This window comes from Rhodnius prolixus, unplaced genomic scaffold (genome assembly GCF_049639745.1).
Source record: "Rhodnius prolixus isolate KJV_2025 unplaced genomic scaffold, Rpr scaffold_1, whole genome shotgun sequence".
In the NCBI taxonomy this organism is placed as follows: domain Eukaryota; kingdom Metazoa; phylum Arthropoda; class Insecta; order Hemiptera; family Reduviidae; genus Rhodnius; species Rhodnius prolixus.
In genome coordinates, this window is record NW_027411581.1 from 36,986,252 (window position 1) to 37,004,140 (window position 17,889).

Sequence of the window (17,889 nt, forward strand, 5' to 3'; positions counted from 1 at the left end):
TGCTTTACGCAGGCTCCTTCCTTGAAGAGAAAGGTGCCTATTTCCTCTTCCTTTAGTTTGTACTTTATTCGTCTTCCTTCTCTCTATCATTATTCTCTCCTGAATGTCGTTTGACAACAGCGAGTTACCCGAACGGTGACCTTGCGGGATTGTATACCCTAAGACTATTCCGATAAGAATTCTATCGTACAAAAATTTACACGTATCAAATACGTCTTTATTATGTGGTATCGTGTTGTGTATTTCCCGATTTAAGTTTTTGCTAAAGCAATACACGAATATCCTCGGAAAATTGCATTTCTATTTGTCTAATTGTTTTTCGAAATGAAATCAGGAAATGTTGTTTTCAATTACTGGATGCATTTAGCAATTTGAACTTGCTCCTATCTTGTAAGAAAACGTTTTGTTTGCCCCAGATTTTCCTAATTGAGATAATTCTAAAAGGATGCGCACCTCTCCTGTCTCGAAAGAAGTTTTTAGATTAGAGCCGCAGTCCCTTCCGCTCATTTCTCTTCCTCTCTCAGATATCCTCCTAATAGATAATCTATTTAGCCATTTAGCCTACTGCACCAGTGAGAAATTATAATGAAAAGTATAAATTATATTCGAAAAAGAACATAAAATTTAGAATTTGAAAGAGATGTGTTATTGAAGGATAACTATCGCATACATTAATGTGTAATGTAGGTAAGTACGAAGTTTAGGCCCGGTTGCAAGCTTTTTTTTTTTTTTTTTTTTTTTTTTTTTAATCGTAAAAAATGAAAAATCGATCAGTAATGAAGTGTTCCGCTTGTGGGATTTCCTTCAAACCCGGCATTTTAAAGCATAATTTACCTGTTATTGATTCTGTCTGATTCTTGGTCAAAATGTTTCCAACGGGTCCAATGAATTTAAGTTTAAAGAGAATGATTGGAGCGATTTCCCAGTAAAATGACAACTCCTTTTGGAAATGATATAGTTCCTGTTGGTCCATTTTGATCAGCATCAAGTCCTCTGTGGGCAGGCAAATCCAATCTCCATCTCTTCTTGTTGCCCCTTTGACAGGCCATCAGTGACAGTACCAAAACTTGTACTATAGACAAAGATTGAGGTAATGCTGAGAGTTATTTTCAGAACTTCTGTAGGAGATGTTCGAGAGGAGAGAATGGATAAAAGATAAACATCGACCAACCCAAGCGTCATGCGACCCATGTTGAAGGATGACTGTGACGGTGTTGAAAACAGATGCTATGAGGTTTCAGGTACCCCCAAATAATAAGTAGCCTTTCTCAGTTAACGCGGATTTGAGAGAGCATTTACATGCTTTTTAGGAAATGCAGGTAGTGGACAATGTATAATTTATAATGTATAATGAACGTCCTTTATTGCCTCCTTAATATGTACCTTACAGAGAGTATTTATTTTCATTTATATAATAATATCTTTTATATATCAGTCTTTTAAAATAATAATTTCACAAAGGAAATTCGATGTAATCCCTAAAAGAAATCCCTCCTGGTATTTTCGAAAATCCTCATGTTATTAAACTTTCTTGAATTAATTTCTAACTATGTGTCGTAGCTCATGTTTTATTAAAAGAAGGAAAAAAACTTTTCGCTAAGTTCTAACTTAGACGATAAAGAAAGTTTTTAAAATTCTTCAAGCATTACTACGTACATTCTGTAGCCGGTTAAGTGTGTAATTCTCTGAATAACTCTCAGCCAAATTATAACTTTTTTGCACATTGTTTGCTGTTTTTAGTTTATCCATTTTATCAATTTGGTATTAACATTACATACATTATAACTACACTAAACTAATCCCTTGTTCCCCTAACTAATGTTCACGATGTTAGGGTATATCCTTTGTACTGTACGAGTAAATTGAAGTCTCATCTTCAATTAGATTCCTGATTCTGTGAATCCAGTTTCAAACTCTAAGTGGCTAAAAAAAACAACTGTCATAAGATTCGCATTCTTTGGTATTTCTTCGATAGCCATCCGGACCATGTGTCAAACCCATTTTGCCATCGTCTTTTATTAGACACTTTGAGACAAGGTACACTTTCAAATAGTTCCTTTTCATTGAAGATTGAACCTCTGAGTTTTCCTTAATTTTTATGATTATTTTTCTTTGCATTTTAAGCGATTTTAAGCGAGACATTGTTTTTCCTGAATATTATATTAATTGTTTTGAAAAAATACACCAAAGAGCACGATATTAAATTTATTATTGTGTAAAAGTTTGTACCTCTACTTCCGTTGAGTTGGACATGAGGACCGCACAGCCAGACTATTTCTACCAACTTTTACCTAATTTCAGTTCGACATCTAACTCCACAACTTGCTTAGTCTATCGGTAGAACTCTAGCCATGCTCCAGACTTCACATATCCACTTTATCAATTTAACTTTATCCTTGTACTCCTTTTTCTTCTTTGTATTCTTGGTCCCGAGTCGTGTCTTCTTTCCTCATGGGATATCAGCTATTTTTGGCTTTGTAACCAGTTTATGGGTCTGTATCCTTTTGGGTGGTTTGTGGCCCCAAACTAATCATATTTGTACTTCGAGTATTTGCTCTTACTATTTAGCATCTATACTACTGACCTTGCTCACTACTTTTGTTCTTGATTGCACTTCAAGAAAGAGTGATATTAAAAAACCAAAAAAATCGTAGGTTATGTAAATGGGTAATTCCTGTCCGTAGCTTGTAGAAATATAATTTACAGTAATCCATTATTTCTATAGAAACATGACATATTAGAAAACACTGTTACGAATGCTTGTTTTTATCTGAGATTACCAGCCTTTACTAAAAATAGAAAGCAATGTATGCTAACGTGATTGGTGATTTTTGTTGCTGCTCATCTGACGCTGGTTTCATCTTAGGTTTTTATTTGCTAATCTTTTTACTCGTTCGAAGGTCTCATTTACCTCCATTTCCTTTGTAAAATCTCATTCTTCTGACTACTCTTTATTTTTAAAGCGTTTTCGCCAGTAATACTTTTCTACTGCCGTCCATTGGCGACCTTGCTTTTGTGGTGGCCCAGGTTTCATCACTGCAATAATGAGACTGCATCCTCCACGACTAACGACATTTTCTTCCTTGGAACATAATCGTTTCTCCAATGTGAGTAATTCTTCTCGTTCTCATTGAACTTCGAGACGATTAATTCGGATGGAAAATCCGTTGGAAATGCAGTGATGAAAAACTCATAGTCTAGACCAATTTTTGATGGATTTTAGTGGACAATATCTATGTAATCTTCTAATCACTTCCCAGTATGTCGCGGTAAAAGTTCAGTCTGTAACCGAAAAATAGTTGCAGATGGCAGGAGCTGCTACTAATATAAATTTGCACTTTGGACTGCAAGACCAGGTGCTGTTTACAGCCAAGATTCCAAAATAAAAATAAAAAAAATTCATTCTCTACCTTACGTTCGGCCTGGCCAGTGCCTGCTTGAATTTTTCCTTAAGTAAAGGTATTTTGTCGTTTGGTTTATTAAGCACAAAAAGAATTTTATTTTACTCCCTACCGCCCCGGGTGATTGTCTCCAGGACCCTCCCTCCTCTCTCCAGTGAGCTATCCCGCCAGAGGCACCCTTAAGGGTATTTTTTCTAATTGAGGCTGGTTAGGGATCTCGTATCTGATAGCTTCGGCTATCTGGCGCCCGCAAGGATACCGCCCCTGACCGGTCACAAGTCATGAGATAAATCTGAAAATAGATACAAAATTTAATGACAGGTTTACCAACGTATCAGCATGGTTAACGATGATATTAGACTTTTTAGACTCCATTTTGTTGGTAAAATTCTCGTATTTATCCAAGATGATGATTGTCTTTTGTGATTTACTATTTAAAAAAAACCTTTAGGTTGGATAAATCCCTTTGGCCTTAATAAACAACCAACCGCATCAAAACTTTAGTTTTATAAGTTTTAAATTAATTTCAGTTTTTGAATTCCTATTTCGAATTTTCAGTTTTTCGTCTGATTCTGGTGCCATTACAAAAGCTCCCGGATTTACGTGAACAATAATCTTAATGATCTCAATCATTTAATTTTGTTTGATTGAAGATTATACAAAATGATTTTAGAAAGATTTTAAAATAAAACAGAAATGGTATTTTTAGAGGCTTTTTTACGGTGAGTGAGATTTGCACATCGATCACTATACAGATAGCAGTGGTTTAGAAAGGAAGTGGTACCTTAGTGCTTGCTCGATTGTATTCTGTTTCCCTGGCAAGTAGGGGATAAATTGACAGGCAAATAGAAGTGCTTGGAGAGCTGACAAGGGTGTCGGTAAATGTTTTCGTGTGTACGCACGAGAATGTTCGAAGTGCTTCTGTATGTCCTGCAACTTCTATTATTAACAGGCCTCTTGATTTATTTCATTCCCTTTTTTAACCTGCCACTTCCTTAACTAATAGTGCCAGGTCTTCTTTCTATTTAATATCTCGTAAATGATTTGAAAACAAAATTCCAACTATTTTGCCCTTTTCTAATGAATAAGAGAGTTTGAATTGGTGCTTAATAAACTTAGTAATGGTTATATACTCTGAAGTACGTAATAAGTGAGCGGATGAACAGTAAAACATGTAAGGCGTGATTAGCAGGTGGAGAGGAACTACTCACCGTGATAACCTGATAACTTCAATACTGATAAAATCTCTGGGCTATTGGCGCTTCAGCCTGGTCAGACAGGACGAAAGGATTAGGTCAATGAGAGAGTGCAGTATGGTATGTTCCTTTGACTAGCTGCTTTACAAAGGGGTTGTTGAGATCGAATTGTCAAGTTTGTTATTGTCTGTATGTTTTCCCTGTCCCCATACTCAAAGTCCTAATCTACAGGTCTAATTAGACTTGATTATACAGTTGTGAAGATTTTAGATTTTTAAAATTCGGTTTGGTCTGACTTGCCGCAAAATACCGTTGATTTTATCTGTCGTATCAAGGATATTTTTCATGTTTCTGACCGGTTTTGGATTTATATCATCAGAGGTTGATTTATTACTTAGATGCAAAGAGAAATTTGATTTCCGCTGTTCATGCACTACACTTGCTGACTCAAACTTTATTTTTTTCCAATGGGCATTTGGTTATTCATCTGATAAGAAAACCTACTAAGAAGGTTATTGAAACGCAAACATTTTCATCAACTAAAGATCTTCAAATTATTTATTTATTGTAAAAAATACTCTTAATAATACAAAAATCATAACCCTCTCGTAGAAAACCTATATCTTCCACATTACCAGGTAATCCTCTAAGGAGATTGAGGAGAAGACTTCGCGATCTACTCTCATCATAAGGGCAGTACAGTATATTCACGTTAATGGAGTGACACCACTGGGTGCTTTCTCCGATCATATTCATGATGTTTTTATCTTATATCGCATTTGCTTGTTGCAATAGTTGTTGCAGTTTCGGATTCCTCTAAAAGATTTAGTAATAATAATAATAATAAATAAATAAATCATAATTTTCTCTTAATCTACTGAAAAGAAAAGAGATTGCTGTCAAGATCGTCATGACTTTTGATTCGGAGTTCTCACTGAAAATATTCGTTTTTGGAGACAAAGTGGTTATTCCAAATTGTTCGGTGTGTTAGTGCACCACATATGGGTTTATATTTTAGATAACATATGTTTCTAATTAGAGAACTGGAATAACTATCATATGATTAGTTTGTTAACATTATTAGTATTCAGTTTTGCAGTATATTTTGTATCTAGTTTTGGGTTTTGGATCCGGAGAAGGAGACAAATGTGGTAATGCCAAATTCATTGTTAATTTGTTAGCATTAGTTCTATTCTCTTGTATTCATATAAGTACACTATATTTATTGTTCATAGAAACGAGTTACGAGTTACGAGTTACGAGTTGCGAGTTCTGAGTTGAGAATTGTTTGGTTGAATAAACTCCGTTGCACAGAATCCTGTTGTTTTGATCTGGATCCAATACAGTTTCACATTTCTTCAAGGTGGACTTATTAGAAGATTCTAATTAGAGGGCTTATTGAATTTGTGATCAAGAGTTTATGGACAATATTTATTTAATTTATAATTAGTATTTGTTTGGTTGCTAGTAGTAACGTAAATGTTTGTCTTTAGTTTTATGCGTTTAATCATATGGTATTGTTGTTTTTGTTTATATTAATATTATTGTTTGGTTTGTTTATATTGTTAATTTTAATTTGAAAATTTGCAAGAGTTTTGTTTCTTCGATTGGCACTAGAAGAAAACTATCATGACGGAACGTCTAACGGTGAAAACCTTGAAACAAGTTCTTAAAGAAAGGGGGCTCAGCGTAACGGGTAAAAAAGCGGAACTTGTAAAGCGAATTGAACAAGCTGATGAAGAACTTGACCAGTTTCCGCAGTGTTCTATTCGCCCGGAAGACAGTGTCTCAGCTGTGTCGGAATACACTCAGCGTTCCAAAAGTGCTCATAGTTCAAATAAGAGTGTAATATCAGAGAAAAGAGCTATGGAAGCAGCAGCAGCAGCTGGAATAGCGGCGAAGGAGGCCAAATTGAAAGAAATGCAGGAGTTAGAACACGAGGAGTTGAAACTAAAACAACAAAAGGAAAAGCTCTTGTTGGAAGCGGAGTTAGCGGAGGTTAAGGCTAGAGACCAAGTTTTAGAACAGTATGAAGAAGGAAGTAGGGTGTCGAAGTCACCAAAAGTCAGCGGTATTTGGGGTCCAAATAGGCATTCAGGTTGCAACATCTTGGAGAAAGACCTTGTGCGAATGTTTATCGCTTCGAACTTAAAGGGGCAAATGCCAAAAGTTGAAATTCAAAAGTTCAACGGTGATGTTACCCAGTACCTTGGGTTTATCAGATCGTTCGATAGCGTCATCGGATCAAAGCCAACCGACGATGAAGAAAAATTAAATTACCTCGTGCAGTATACTGTAGGTACACCGAGGGACATCGTGAAAGCGTGTATGTATATGGACCCAAAGGAAGGGTATGCTGAAGCAAGAGCGCTGCTAGATAGGAGATATGGAAATCTAGAGAAGATAATCCCAGCTTACATCGGAAAAATTTTAGAATGGCCAGACATCAAACCCGACGATGTCGAAAGACTTGATGATTTTGCTATTTTATTGAGAGGCTGCAAAAACGCTATTGCTGGCCGAGCTTTCGGTAAAAGTGAGCTCCAAGACCCTAAAACGTTGAGGAAGATATTAAAAAAATTACCATTCAACGCGCAGGAAAGATTTAGAAGAAGAGCCGATGAGATTATGGACGTGGAGAGAAGGGCTGTTGAATTTAAAGACTTAGTCACCTTTGTTGAGACTGAAGCCAGAATAGGGATGAATCCACTATTCGGTAGACACTTGTTTCGAGATTTGGGATCTAAAAGGGGCGCCAGAAAGCGCGTTGGGAAAGAAGATTCTAGTAGGAGAGAGGCCATAGGGTTTAATTTCGCTGATGAAGAAGAACCTCTGCAAAAGTGTTATTTTTGTGGCGATCCTCATTGGACCGGGGAATGCGCCAAGCTGGGCAGTCAAGATCACGAGAAAAAGGTTGAGTTTGTGCTGAAACGTAGGCTATGCTTTGGCTGCTTACAGTTGGGACACCGGTCTAGAAAATGTTCTGAAAAATTAAGATGCAAGCGATGTCAAGGTGAACATCCTACTATTTTGCACAAAGAGTATCCCTTCACAACGAAGGAGAGTCTTGCTGAGACTGGCAGGGGGCCAGTATGTGCCAGGGTTAATGAGATTGGGTCGTACAGAATGTCAGTAGTACCTGTCAAAATCAAGGATTCAAATGGCAGGTCCGTTGAGACCTATGCCTTTCTAGACAGCGGAAGTTCGGTGACATTTTGTTCGAAAGACCTCGCATTGCAGCTGGACCCTAAGGGAGGCTCTTCCCATTTGATACCGTTGAAAGTCGCTACGATTCATAAGAGCGCTACGTTAAACTGTGGTTTGGTTAGCGGATTGTTAATATCCGATCTTGAAGAAAATAATCATATACCTTTACCACCGGTGTACGTGGTTGAGGAACTGCCCGTTTCAAAGGGTGATATCGTGAAAAGATCGGATCTAGAAGGTTACAATAACCTTAGTCACTTAGACATACCAGACTTAGATGAAGAAATAGGTATTTTGATTGGGATAAACGTGCCGCAGGCGCTGGAACCATGGGATGTGATACACTCTTCCTCGGAGCAAGAACCCTTCGCTATTAAAACTAGATTAGGATGGGTGATCTGTGGGGCACCTTGCACAAATCGAGGTGGTAAAGAGAGGGTCAACAGTTTGAAACTCAAAAATCAAAACCTCGACAGTTTGCTAACAGAATTGTATGAAAAGGATTTCCCTGAAGTGAACTCAGCAAGGCTAGGGGTTTCTGAAGAAGACCGGACGTGGATGTCCATAATAGAGCAAGGCTGCGTTAAGAGCGAATCAGGGAAGTACGAAATTCCTTTACCGCTAAGAAAGGGCGCTGAATTACCCAACAACAAGAGTTACGCGATGAAAAGATTAGCAAATCTCAAAAGGAGGTTTGAAAAAGATCTGAAATATAAGAAAGACTATTGCGAGTTTATGAATAATATGATTACCCAAAAGAATGCTGAAGAGTTGCCAATGGACTCTACGGACAGTGTAGGCAGGCATTCTTGGTATATACCACACTTTGGGGTGTATCACCCAAAGAAACCAGGGAAAATTAGGGTTGTTTTTGATTGTGCGGCAAAATATAAAGGAATCTCATTAAATGATGCTTTGATTCAGGGTCCCGACATGACAAGTTCTTTAATCAGCGTTCTGTGTAGGTTCAGAAAAGGTCGGCACGCCTATGTAGCCGATATTGAAAAAATGTTTTATCAGGTCTTGGTTCCGGAGCATCAGAGGAATTATTTGAAGTTTCTATGGTGGAAAAATAACGATTTCGACTCTGAGCCTTCGGAGTTTCGCATGACAGTGCATCTATTCGGAGCATGCTCTTCTCCGAGTGTTGCAAATTACGCACTGCAGAGAACGGTTATAGATAATGGACACGAGTTTGACGAGGACACTGTGCAGACGGTGTGGAGAAACTTTTATGTAGATGACTGCCTTAAGAGCCTGGATGATGAAGAAGCTCTTGCGAATAACGCACTTGGCTTACGAACATTATGTTCCCGGGGTGGGTTTACGTTAACGAAGTTTGTAAGTCCCAGCTGTTTAGTTAGAAAGCTAGTTGGAGATGATCAGAATTTTCAGGAGCATCCTAGCAATTTAGAAGTGATGGCTCTGGGAATAGGTTGGAATTTGAGGGACGATTGTTTAAAGGCGGCGATTCAAATGCGTCAAGCCCCGTCTACAAGTAGGAAGCTACTAAGTTTGGTAGCAAGTGTTTTCGACCCGCTGGGCATAGTCTCACCTTTAGTTCTGCAAGGTAGAATCATATTGCAGAATCTGAGCCAAATGAAGACCGACTGGGACGAACCATTGGACCCTAATGTACGGAAACAAGTTGAAGGTTGGTGTGAAAGAATGAAACGAGGTTCATCCATCAAAGTTGAGCGGAGTTATGTCCCGCGAATTTTCAGCAATGTTGTACTAGCCCAAATGCATCACTTTTCGGATGCTAGTGCAGTCGCCTATGGGGTGGCCAGTTACCTGAGAATCCTCGATTCTCAAGGCAATGTGCATGTTTCCTTCATCTACGGGAGAGCCAGAGTAGCTCCAATGAAAGCGGTTACTATCCCCAGATTAGAGCTCGCAGCAGCCACCATGGCAGTCAAGAACAATGAAATGCTATACGAGGCATTAGATTTTCCAATCAACTCTGTAACGTTTTGGACGGATAGTACCACCGTCCTTAGATATATCAATAATGAAAAGAGCCGGTTTCAGGTTTTTGTGGCCAACCGCCTTTCAGTCATAAGAGATGGATCAGAGCCAAGTCAGTGGAAATACGTAAATACAGTACTGAACCCTGCGGATGACGCATCGAGGGCGGTCCAATCAGAGAGGTGGTTGAAAGGCCCAGAATTCTTATGGAAGAAAGAATCTGAGTGGCCATGTCTACCAGTCAACTGGGATTTGTCAACCGACGACTTGGAGATAAAGAAATCAGTAGTGTGCTCCAGATTAGATGCCAGTGTTTCTCCGACTGAGAGGTTGCTGAACTATTTCTCAAGCTGGTGGACTCTCGTGAAGTCGATTGCTTGGTATCTCAAATTCAAACAGTTCTTGCGTAAGAGAGGTAGGGTCGAAAGGATTGACTATTTGAAGCTGGAAGATACAAACGCAGCCGAGACAGCTATTATACAGTTCGTTCAATTCGAGTGCTTTAAGGAAGAAGTTGGGTTATTACGCAAGGTCAATCGCGTGAGTAAGAATAGTTCAATAAGAAGATTGAACCCAGTTTATGTAAACGGATTTCTTAGAGTAGGAGGAAGGTTCAAGAAAGTGCCAGGGCTCACAGAGGACGAAAGGCACCCTATAGTACTACCGTACAAGCATCACGTAACGGATTTAATTATAAGAGACTATCATCTTAAGAGTGGGCACATAGGAAGAAATGCAGTGCTAGCTGCCTTGAGGCACAAGTTTTGGGTAGTGAAAGGAAACGCAGCTGTTCGAAGAGTAATTTCCAGGTGTATTGGGTGCACGAAGCTTCAGGGGCCTCCAATGGAACAACTGATGGCCGAGATGCCCCCAGAGAGAACAGACCGAACAAAGGCGCCCTTTACTTGTTCCGGGATAGATTGCTTCGGACCCTTTTATGTGAAGCAGGGAAGATCCCAAGTAAAAAGATATGGAGTGATTTTTACCTGTTTGGCCATGAGAGCTATTCACTTGGAGGTAGCAGCAGACTTGTCGACCAGTTCTTTCATTAACTGTTTAAGACGTTTTATAGCTAGAAGAGGTAGAGTCGAGGTGATAAGATGTGTTGTGGCTCAAATTTCATTGGCGCAGAAAAGGAGATAAAAGATAGTATAATTAAGTGGAAACAGCAAGAAGTGAGAGCGGAGCTTTTACCAAAGGGAATTGAGTGGATTTACAACCCACCTCATGCATCCCATTTTGGGGGAGTATGGGAGAGGCAGATTAGAACCATCCGTAAGGTCCTTAGCTCCATATCGAGAATGCAGAGTTTAACCGACGACGCACTGTTAACGCTGTTCTGCGAAGTCGAGTACATAATAAATAGCAGACCTCTTACTTTAATGACCAGCGATCCATCTAGTATACCACTTACACCGAATCGTCTGTTGTTGATGAAAGAAGATGCCACGTCTGTTTGGGGACTGTTCGGTTCCGCAGATAATTATTGTAGAAGAAGATGGCGACAGGTCCAATATCTAGCGGATGTATTCTGGCAAAGGTGGAGATACGAATATCTTTTGGGCTTACAGGAGAGGCAAAAATGGTTTATTCCAAAAAGGAATCTCAAGGTTGGTGATCTAGTAATTGTAGTTGACAAGGCGGTGCCTAGATGTCAGTGGCCGATGGGAAGGATAACGGCAGTAAAAACAAGTGAAGATGGTTGCGTCAGAAGGGTTGTGGTGAGGTACAATGGGTCTGAGTTTGAGAGACCATTGTCCAAGTTGATTTTCGTCCTGGAAGACGAATTTTACAATCAAGAGCGTTGAAACATCCCGATCGTTTCAAGGTGGAGGGTGTTAGTGCACCACATATGGGTTTATATTTTAGATAACATATGTTTCTAATTAGAGAACTGGAATAACTATCATATGATTAGTTTGTTAACATTATTAGTATTCAGTTTTGCAGTATATTTTGTATCTAGTTTTGGGTTTTGGATCCGGAGAAGGAGACAAATGTGGTAATGCCAAATTCATTGTTAATTTGTTAGCATTAGTTCTATTCTCTTATATTCATATAAGTACACTATATTTATTGTTCATAGAAACGAGTTACGAGTTACGAGTTACGAGTTGCGAGTTCTGAGTTGAGAATTGTTTGGTTGAATAAACTCCGTTGCACAGAATCCTGTTGTTTTGATCTGGATCCAATACACGGTGTACGTGTGAACTGTATAACGGGAAAACGGAAAATCCTTGAAATTATCAAAAAAATTAGGATCCAGAAATGCCAGTTCACTGAATATATTTTCCGCTTCTGGAATTCTTGATACCGGCTTCTACAATAGTTTTTGTTTTTAAATTTCATGCATTTAATGCGCACAATATTTTGAAAATGCCTATTAGGGCAGTTTAGAGGAGGAAGTAGTTCTTCTCTAAAATGTTTAAGTGCAGAGAACTGTCCATTTAGGCGCAGTGTACTGTCCACTTATTTTATAATACTTATAATAATAAGTACAAAAAAAGTAAAGCAATGTCTTTACTCGGGCGGGCTTTACGTCCAGCTACCAATTAGGTGTCGTGGACGAAGGCAACTGTAAATTTCTTTTGTTAACCATTAAATAAAATCCAAGGCCTATACCGGGAATCGAACCCAGTACCACAATACTCAATAGCTTGTAGGCTTCTAGCCGCTCGGCTACCGTGGCGCCTTACTTAAAAGAATACAATTGTTAGTGAATTATTAGACAATAGGTTTAGCGGAAATGCCAATTTACTGAATAAAATTTGGGTTTTTTTAACGATTTTTTTACGCACAAAAATTTAAATTAGTAAATAGTGAAAAGTCATTGTGTGTTTCACATCTACATCTAATTTTGCATAATGCAATTTTATTATTGTTATTAGAATAAATTTTTAATCATTATCAGAATTTTCGATTAGATAAATTAAGTTAGAAGAATTGAAACAAACCTTTCAGACCTAAAAGTGCATTAAAGTGAAAAGTGCAGATTAAGAAGTGTACGGTCCATTAAAGATGGTATTTCTTTTTTATTGCAAAGGTGCAATTGTGTGAATGGAAATTAGAGCTAAAAGAAAGTGCAGTAGATGGTGAGTAGAGGACGCTTGTGACAGGGACCAGTGTATTTCCCTCGGGAGAAATAATAATTGTAGCGCGATATCGGCCGCTAGTACAAATTGGGGCGGTCTGCAGCCGCACGAGACACCAACATGCAAACTGAGTGTGCTTGTTCAAGCTTACCAACACCTAACCAGACTGTTTCGCCGTCCTAACCGACCTACACACTTACTCCAGAGTATTACTGTGCCGGCCCAAAAACACTTCAGTATTGATGACCCTTCTGGGTTTTCTGCCCGCACTTTCCAGCCCCGCACCACCCACATTTCGCTCACTATCCCAGAATGACCTGGCCGCGTTGGTCTTGGTTTATTTACACCACTTCCACATTAGTAATGTTTTGAATTAAATCTATTGCTCTGAATATGACCTCTGTCCTCTGTGCAGGTTAATTTTCAATATTGGATATTGCATTAATTATTGCATTGCAGCGCTGTCCAGACTAATAGTTACGATCTCGCTTTTGCTGTAAAATGTCTGGGAATATGATTAAATTCCCGCGGGAATTCCCATAAATTAATATCAGCTATTTTTTAGTAGATCTTTTATTTTATAATGCTCAATTCAAAAACGGAAGTTGCTCTTGTTCAGATGTGGTGGTTTCCTCGTGTTGAATGGTTGGTGCACAACTTCATACCTCAGTAAATTCGAATAGTTAATTTTTCATCCTCTAAATGTACAATACAAAAATACTTTGATCGTCTTAATTTTGTAGAATTGAATTTTCACCTATATGATTGAGGTCTCTTAAAAAAATAAAATAGAAATAATAATAATAATAATAGTTATAATATCAATATATAAGGGATTAGTTTAGTGGTAGCGTGCTGAATTCACAAGCGGAGATCCCTGGCTCGAATCCAGCCCTTACATTTTCTCTTCTTAAGAGCTTCTTACAGCTCAGTATTATCTGTAACAGAAGATCACTGTAGTAAAGTAATCGCCTATTTTTTCAGGCGGGGCTTAACGTCCAACTACCAATTAGGTGTCGTGGACGGAGGCGACTAGCAAACATACTTTACTGTAAATTTCTTTTTATTAACCATTAAATAAAATCCAAGGCCTAAAGACCGGGAATCGAACCCAGTACCACAATACATATTAGCTTTGCAGGTCTCACCTCTTAACTCGCTCGGCTACCGTGGCGCCTCAGAAGATCGCTGAAAAAAGCTCCGAGATCTCTGTTATTGTGCAAAAAACAAAAAATTAGAATGTGATGATGAATGAGGAATATATAGTTTTATTGAGCTCAAACAAAATTTTTGATTCTTTGAACCGTAAATAATTTTCTGCGGAAATCTTTTCAATTTTTGGATTTTTGAAACAATTTTTAGTAAACATTTTAAATGGATTTCTCCTTATTAAAAGAGTTTAATGTTGATTTCGTAGGTTATGGAACACTATGCAAACTGCTGATCCACAGCATTAACACCCCTGTCGTTGATTTTATCCATCGCATCACGCTTATGCTGATGTTTCTTATCTGTTTAGTATTTCCATCCATTATCAGAGATAGGTTCATCAGGTTGCTGTAAAGATTTGAATCGAATTTAAATTTACTACATTTATTTTATAACCTTTATAAAAAAAATAAAGAAAAAAGTAACATAAATTCTAATGAAGAATGTTTTTAAGTACCGACCATGAAACCTTTCTCACTTATGTGACAGAAATAGAAGTGGAAGTCAAATCCTTGGCACCAAAATGATGATGGATACAACTGCGAAACTCGTCAGAATCAGAGGAAAGATGCGTGATAAACGGGTAGAATGAACGGCATCATCCAGAACTGTAGACCGAACCACGCTGTCTATTTCCTCCTCTTCTGTCACTTAAGAGTTAGCAAACAATGCCTAACCAAAATGAAAACCAGAAAACAACTTATTTCTAATTTATTTTTTCATGAAAAATGATCTGGAATCGCATTCCATCCATACGAAAATCAAGTCAAATTAGGTAGGTATGAAACTGGTTAATATTGTTGCAGATATACTTCTCTCTTTTTTTTTATCTAAGTATTTTTCTCGCGACTCAATTTGTTTGTTTCTACAAGAATATACTGTTTATTCTTTTTTAACCTTAGTTTCTGCCTGCTCTCAGAGCTTTATATATAAATGAGGAGTCTGAAGGAACTCAGTCAAGAAGGACCGAGAAAATAAAATTCATAAAATATTCCTAGACATGGCGGATGAAAAAGGGGTGATAGGAGGCAAGGAAAGGATATTGCAGAGGCGGCGAGGTACCATCGCTCGAAGTGCACGTTCTTGCACACTGGAGGCAAGGAGGCGGCCCTGTCGATTATTAATTGAATAATTCATACGCTGAAGGGATCCAGGAATTCCGTGTAAAGGGAAACCCAGGGTATACTTAGAGCGAGGAGCCAGAGTGAGATAGAACTGTCTATATGTAGTTGATAGGTTAATATGAGGAAGGTTGGTCGATGTGGTGGTGTGACAGAGGAAGTGTAACCAAGATACCGCCGCGGTATGATGCGAGTTTGTGCACAGAGTGCGCGAACGGGGGTGCGATGTTACCCCAAAGGAGGGGAACCTATCCATCACATATTTCACTACCTCACACTAACACACTGTTATGGTAACCCAGTCTCCGTCAGCTATCACCCCATCAAGCAAACTGGATTATCTACTGCTGGTCGGTTAGCCGTATCCCTCCAACATATTGTGCTCCTCCCTCCAATACTAGTTCTCCTTCTCCTCCCCCAATACTACGTTCTAATAAATTAACTAAGCCAATTTATTTTTGTTGAAAAGTTTGAACACCCCTTTCACGCGTTCTGTGGTTATTTTTAGAACAAGGATTTTCTTTGACCTGGAAATGTAACGAAAAAGATCGTGATATTGCCGTTATTTGAAAACTGAGTTCACATCAGGAAGATAGCTTAATTTAAATCTGAGTTATTCGAGTTTATGAATTAACCTAAATATCCTATTGCCCTAAATATCCACTTCAGAGAATAACTTTTTTGGAATCTAGTAACAGCTTTGTACACTCTATTCAAGTTTGGACCTCCACAAAACTAAAAACGAATTCCAAACATATCCTAGTGAACGGAAATTCACAGCCGGTCAGACAGATGGCACTATTAACATTAGAGAACCTAAACAGTCTCACAGTACATCTATCTTAGTCTACCTCAAACGGGTTATCTTCAGCTGATCACCTTACAAACTGAGGTATGCCTCCCTCAGTTTGTATCACCAAGAATTACAAAGAAAAACAAAAAAACTCGTTTCCACCAGTCAAAACCGCAGATTCTAAATTGTGACTCCTTACTCTTAAGAAACGAAGATCAATCACTATACATCAATCTGGGTTTTCTGCCCTCAACTTCTTGAGATCTCTTATTTTCACTTTCAATTTTTTTGTGACCAGGATTTCTTATGCATTCTTAAACCAGTTCATGATGGCTGTAGCATACTTTTTTTTTGGTAGATGTTGTGGTTCATATTTTTGTTCCAAACAGCAGTTTAGTAGACAATAGTTTGTAGTCCGTCCTCTGCAGGTGAAAAATGGGAAGGCAAGGAGTCGAACGTAAGGATCAGAGTTCTTTTTCAAGAAGTCCTTCTTCATTTTAACTGCCGCTACTGCTTTCCTATTGGATTGAGCTTACCTTAGCCTGGTAGTCACGGCAGAGATGAACTTTCAAGCAAATTTTCGGGAATTCCATCGATGTAAACTTCAACAGTCAAGAAGGGCACCCATGGCCCTACGAGTCGTAGAGCATCCTGCTTAAATTCCAGTCACGATTTTAAATAGCCTTGTTCTAAATATTTATTTAGTTATTGTGACAAAATATTCCAGTAATTAAATCGGATTAATTGTTTACTTCAATGCTGGAGTGCAATTTTTTGTTCTTTTGCATTTTCGAGTATTATTTTATGTATGATACATATATGTTTTTTGCAGTTTCAGTCTTTGGATTGATTAAAATTATTAATGAATGTACGATTTTAAAAGTTTTTATGAGATTAAAAAATAATATTTACAGAGCCAGTGGAAGTTTTCATCTTCGCGCAATGTAAACATGTGAATCATTTGTTTATGCAGATGATTAGGCATGACTCTGATAATTGCTTTTCAAGTTGATGTGGGCAATTCCCTGAGTGGATGACAATTAATTTTAGGACATATTGAAAAATAAATAAAGCGTAATATCTAATTAATGCCATCAATTTTAACAGTTTCTCTTTTCAATCAGGCTATATAAACGTCAATTTATACTCCATACAGTAGTAAAAGTGGCTAAATTTTTCAAAGTTATCTGTTAATCTTTGTCATAGATGAATTATCCAAGTTGTGCATAAAACCACGTACAGTTCACTGCCTGGTGGTAGGAAAAGCTCTGAAAAATACTACGGGCGCCAATGACCACAGTTATTGTCGCGCCTTGAACTAAGAAGAGAAATAAATTAATTTATTATTACTACTTTCCAGTGCTGAAAAAATTCTTAACAAATCTTTAAAAAATATTCTATAAATGACCACGAATTGAATAACTTACAATTAATATAATGAAACAGTTATTTAAGTGTAGATGAGCTTGTTAAAGGCCTTGAGGAAGATGGCCAGAGGGAAGTCTTATGTAGAAAACATTTTCTTGCTACTCTATGATTTAGGTACCATTGGTGACGAAGATCATGAACGTTATAACCTATGGTACCCGAAAAATAGAGGAACAATAAAATGATTTTGTAATGATTTGGCCATGGACGATCTTACTTTCTCTCATTATAAACAATAATTATAGGACATTTGTGGAGCTTAATTTTGTTAATGAACGATTCTAATAATTTATAATTATCGAACCATTATGAATATTCATACAAAAATTATGTAATAATAGTAATTAATTTTTTGAATTGGAAGAGATGCATTATAACAATACGAGTAATCATGTAATAATGCTGCACTGTTCACTGCACAACTTGATAAACTCCATTCAATAAAAAACGGAGAAATGAGATAAATAATGTACT

General features: G+C 37.9%; 2 protein-coding genes across 13 annotated transcripts in view; both read left to right on the plus strand.

Moving 5' to 3' along the window:
- Positions 1 to 17,889, plus strand: part of LOC141448166 (dystrophin, isoforms A/C/F/G/H-like) — an 898,384-nt gene that overhangs the window by 737,979 nt on the left and 142,516 nt on the right. The gene's annotated exons all lie outside the window — the stretch shown is intronic.
- On the plus strand, positions 5,633 to 12,456 carry LOC141459534 (uncharacterized). Of its 3 annotated transcripts, XR_012461506.1 has the most exons (3): positions 5,633 to 5,748; positions 5,833 to 11,774; positions 11,859 to 12,456. XR_012461506.1 is itself a non-coding variant. In XM_074138728.1 (2 exons), exon 2 carries the CDS (start codon positions 6,227 to 6,229, stop codon positions 10,913 to 10,915), a length of 4,689 nt encoding a protein of 1,562 aa, XP_073994829.1. In that variant the 5' UTR covers positions 5,633 to 5,748; positions 5,833 to 6,226; the 3' UTR covers positions 10,916 to 11,852. The 3 variants fall into 3 exon arrangements, 1 of the variants encoding a protein (XP_073994829.1); XM_074138728.1 differs by lacking the exon at positions 11,859 to 12,456 and having other exon boundaries at positions 5,833 to 11,852; XR_012461507.1 differs by lacking the exon at positions 5,633 to 5,748 and having other exon boundaries at positions 5,790 to 11,774.

Bases quoted from the DNA above. Each gene is read 5' to 3' on its own strand.
- LOC141459534 (XM_074138728.1), top strand. From the start codon at position 6,227: ATGACGGAACGTCTAACGGTGAAAACCTTGAAACAAGTTCTTAAAGAA.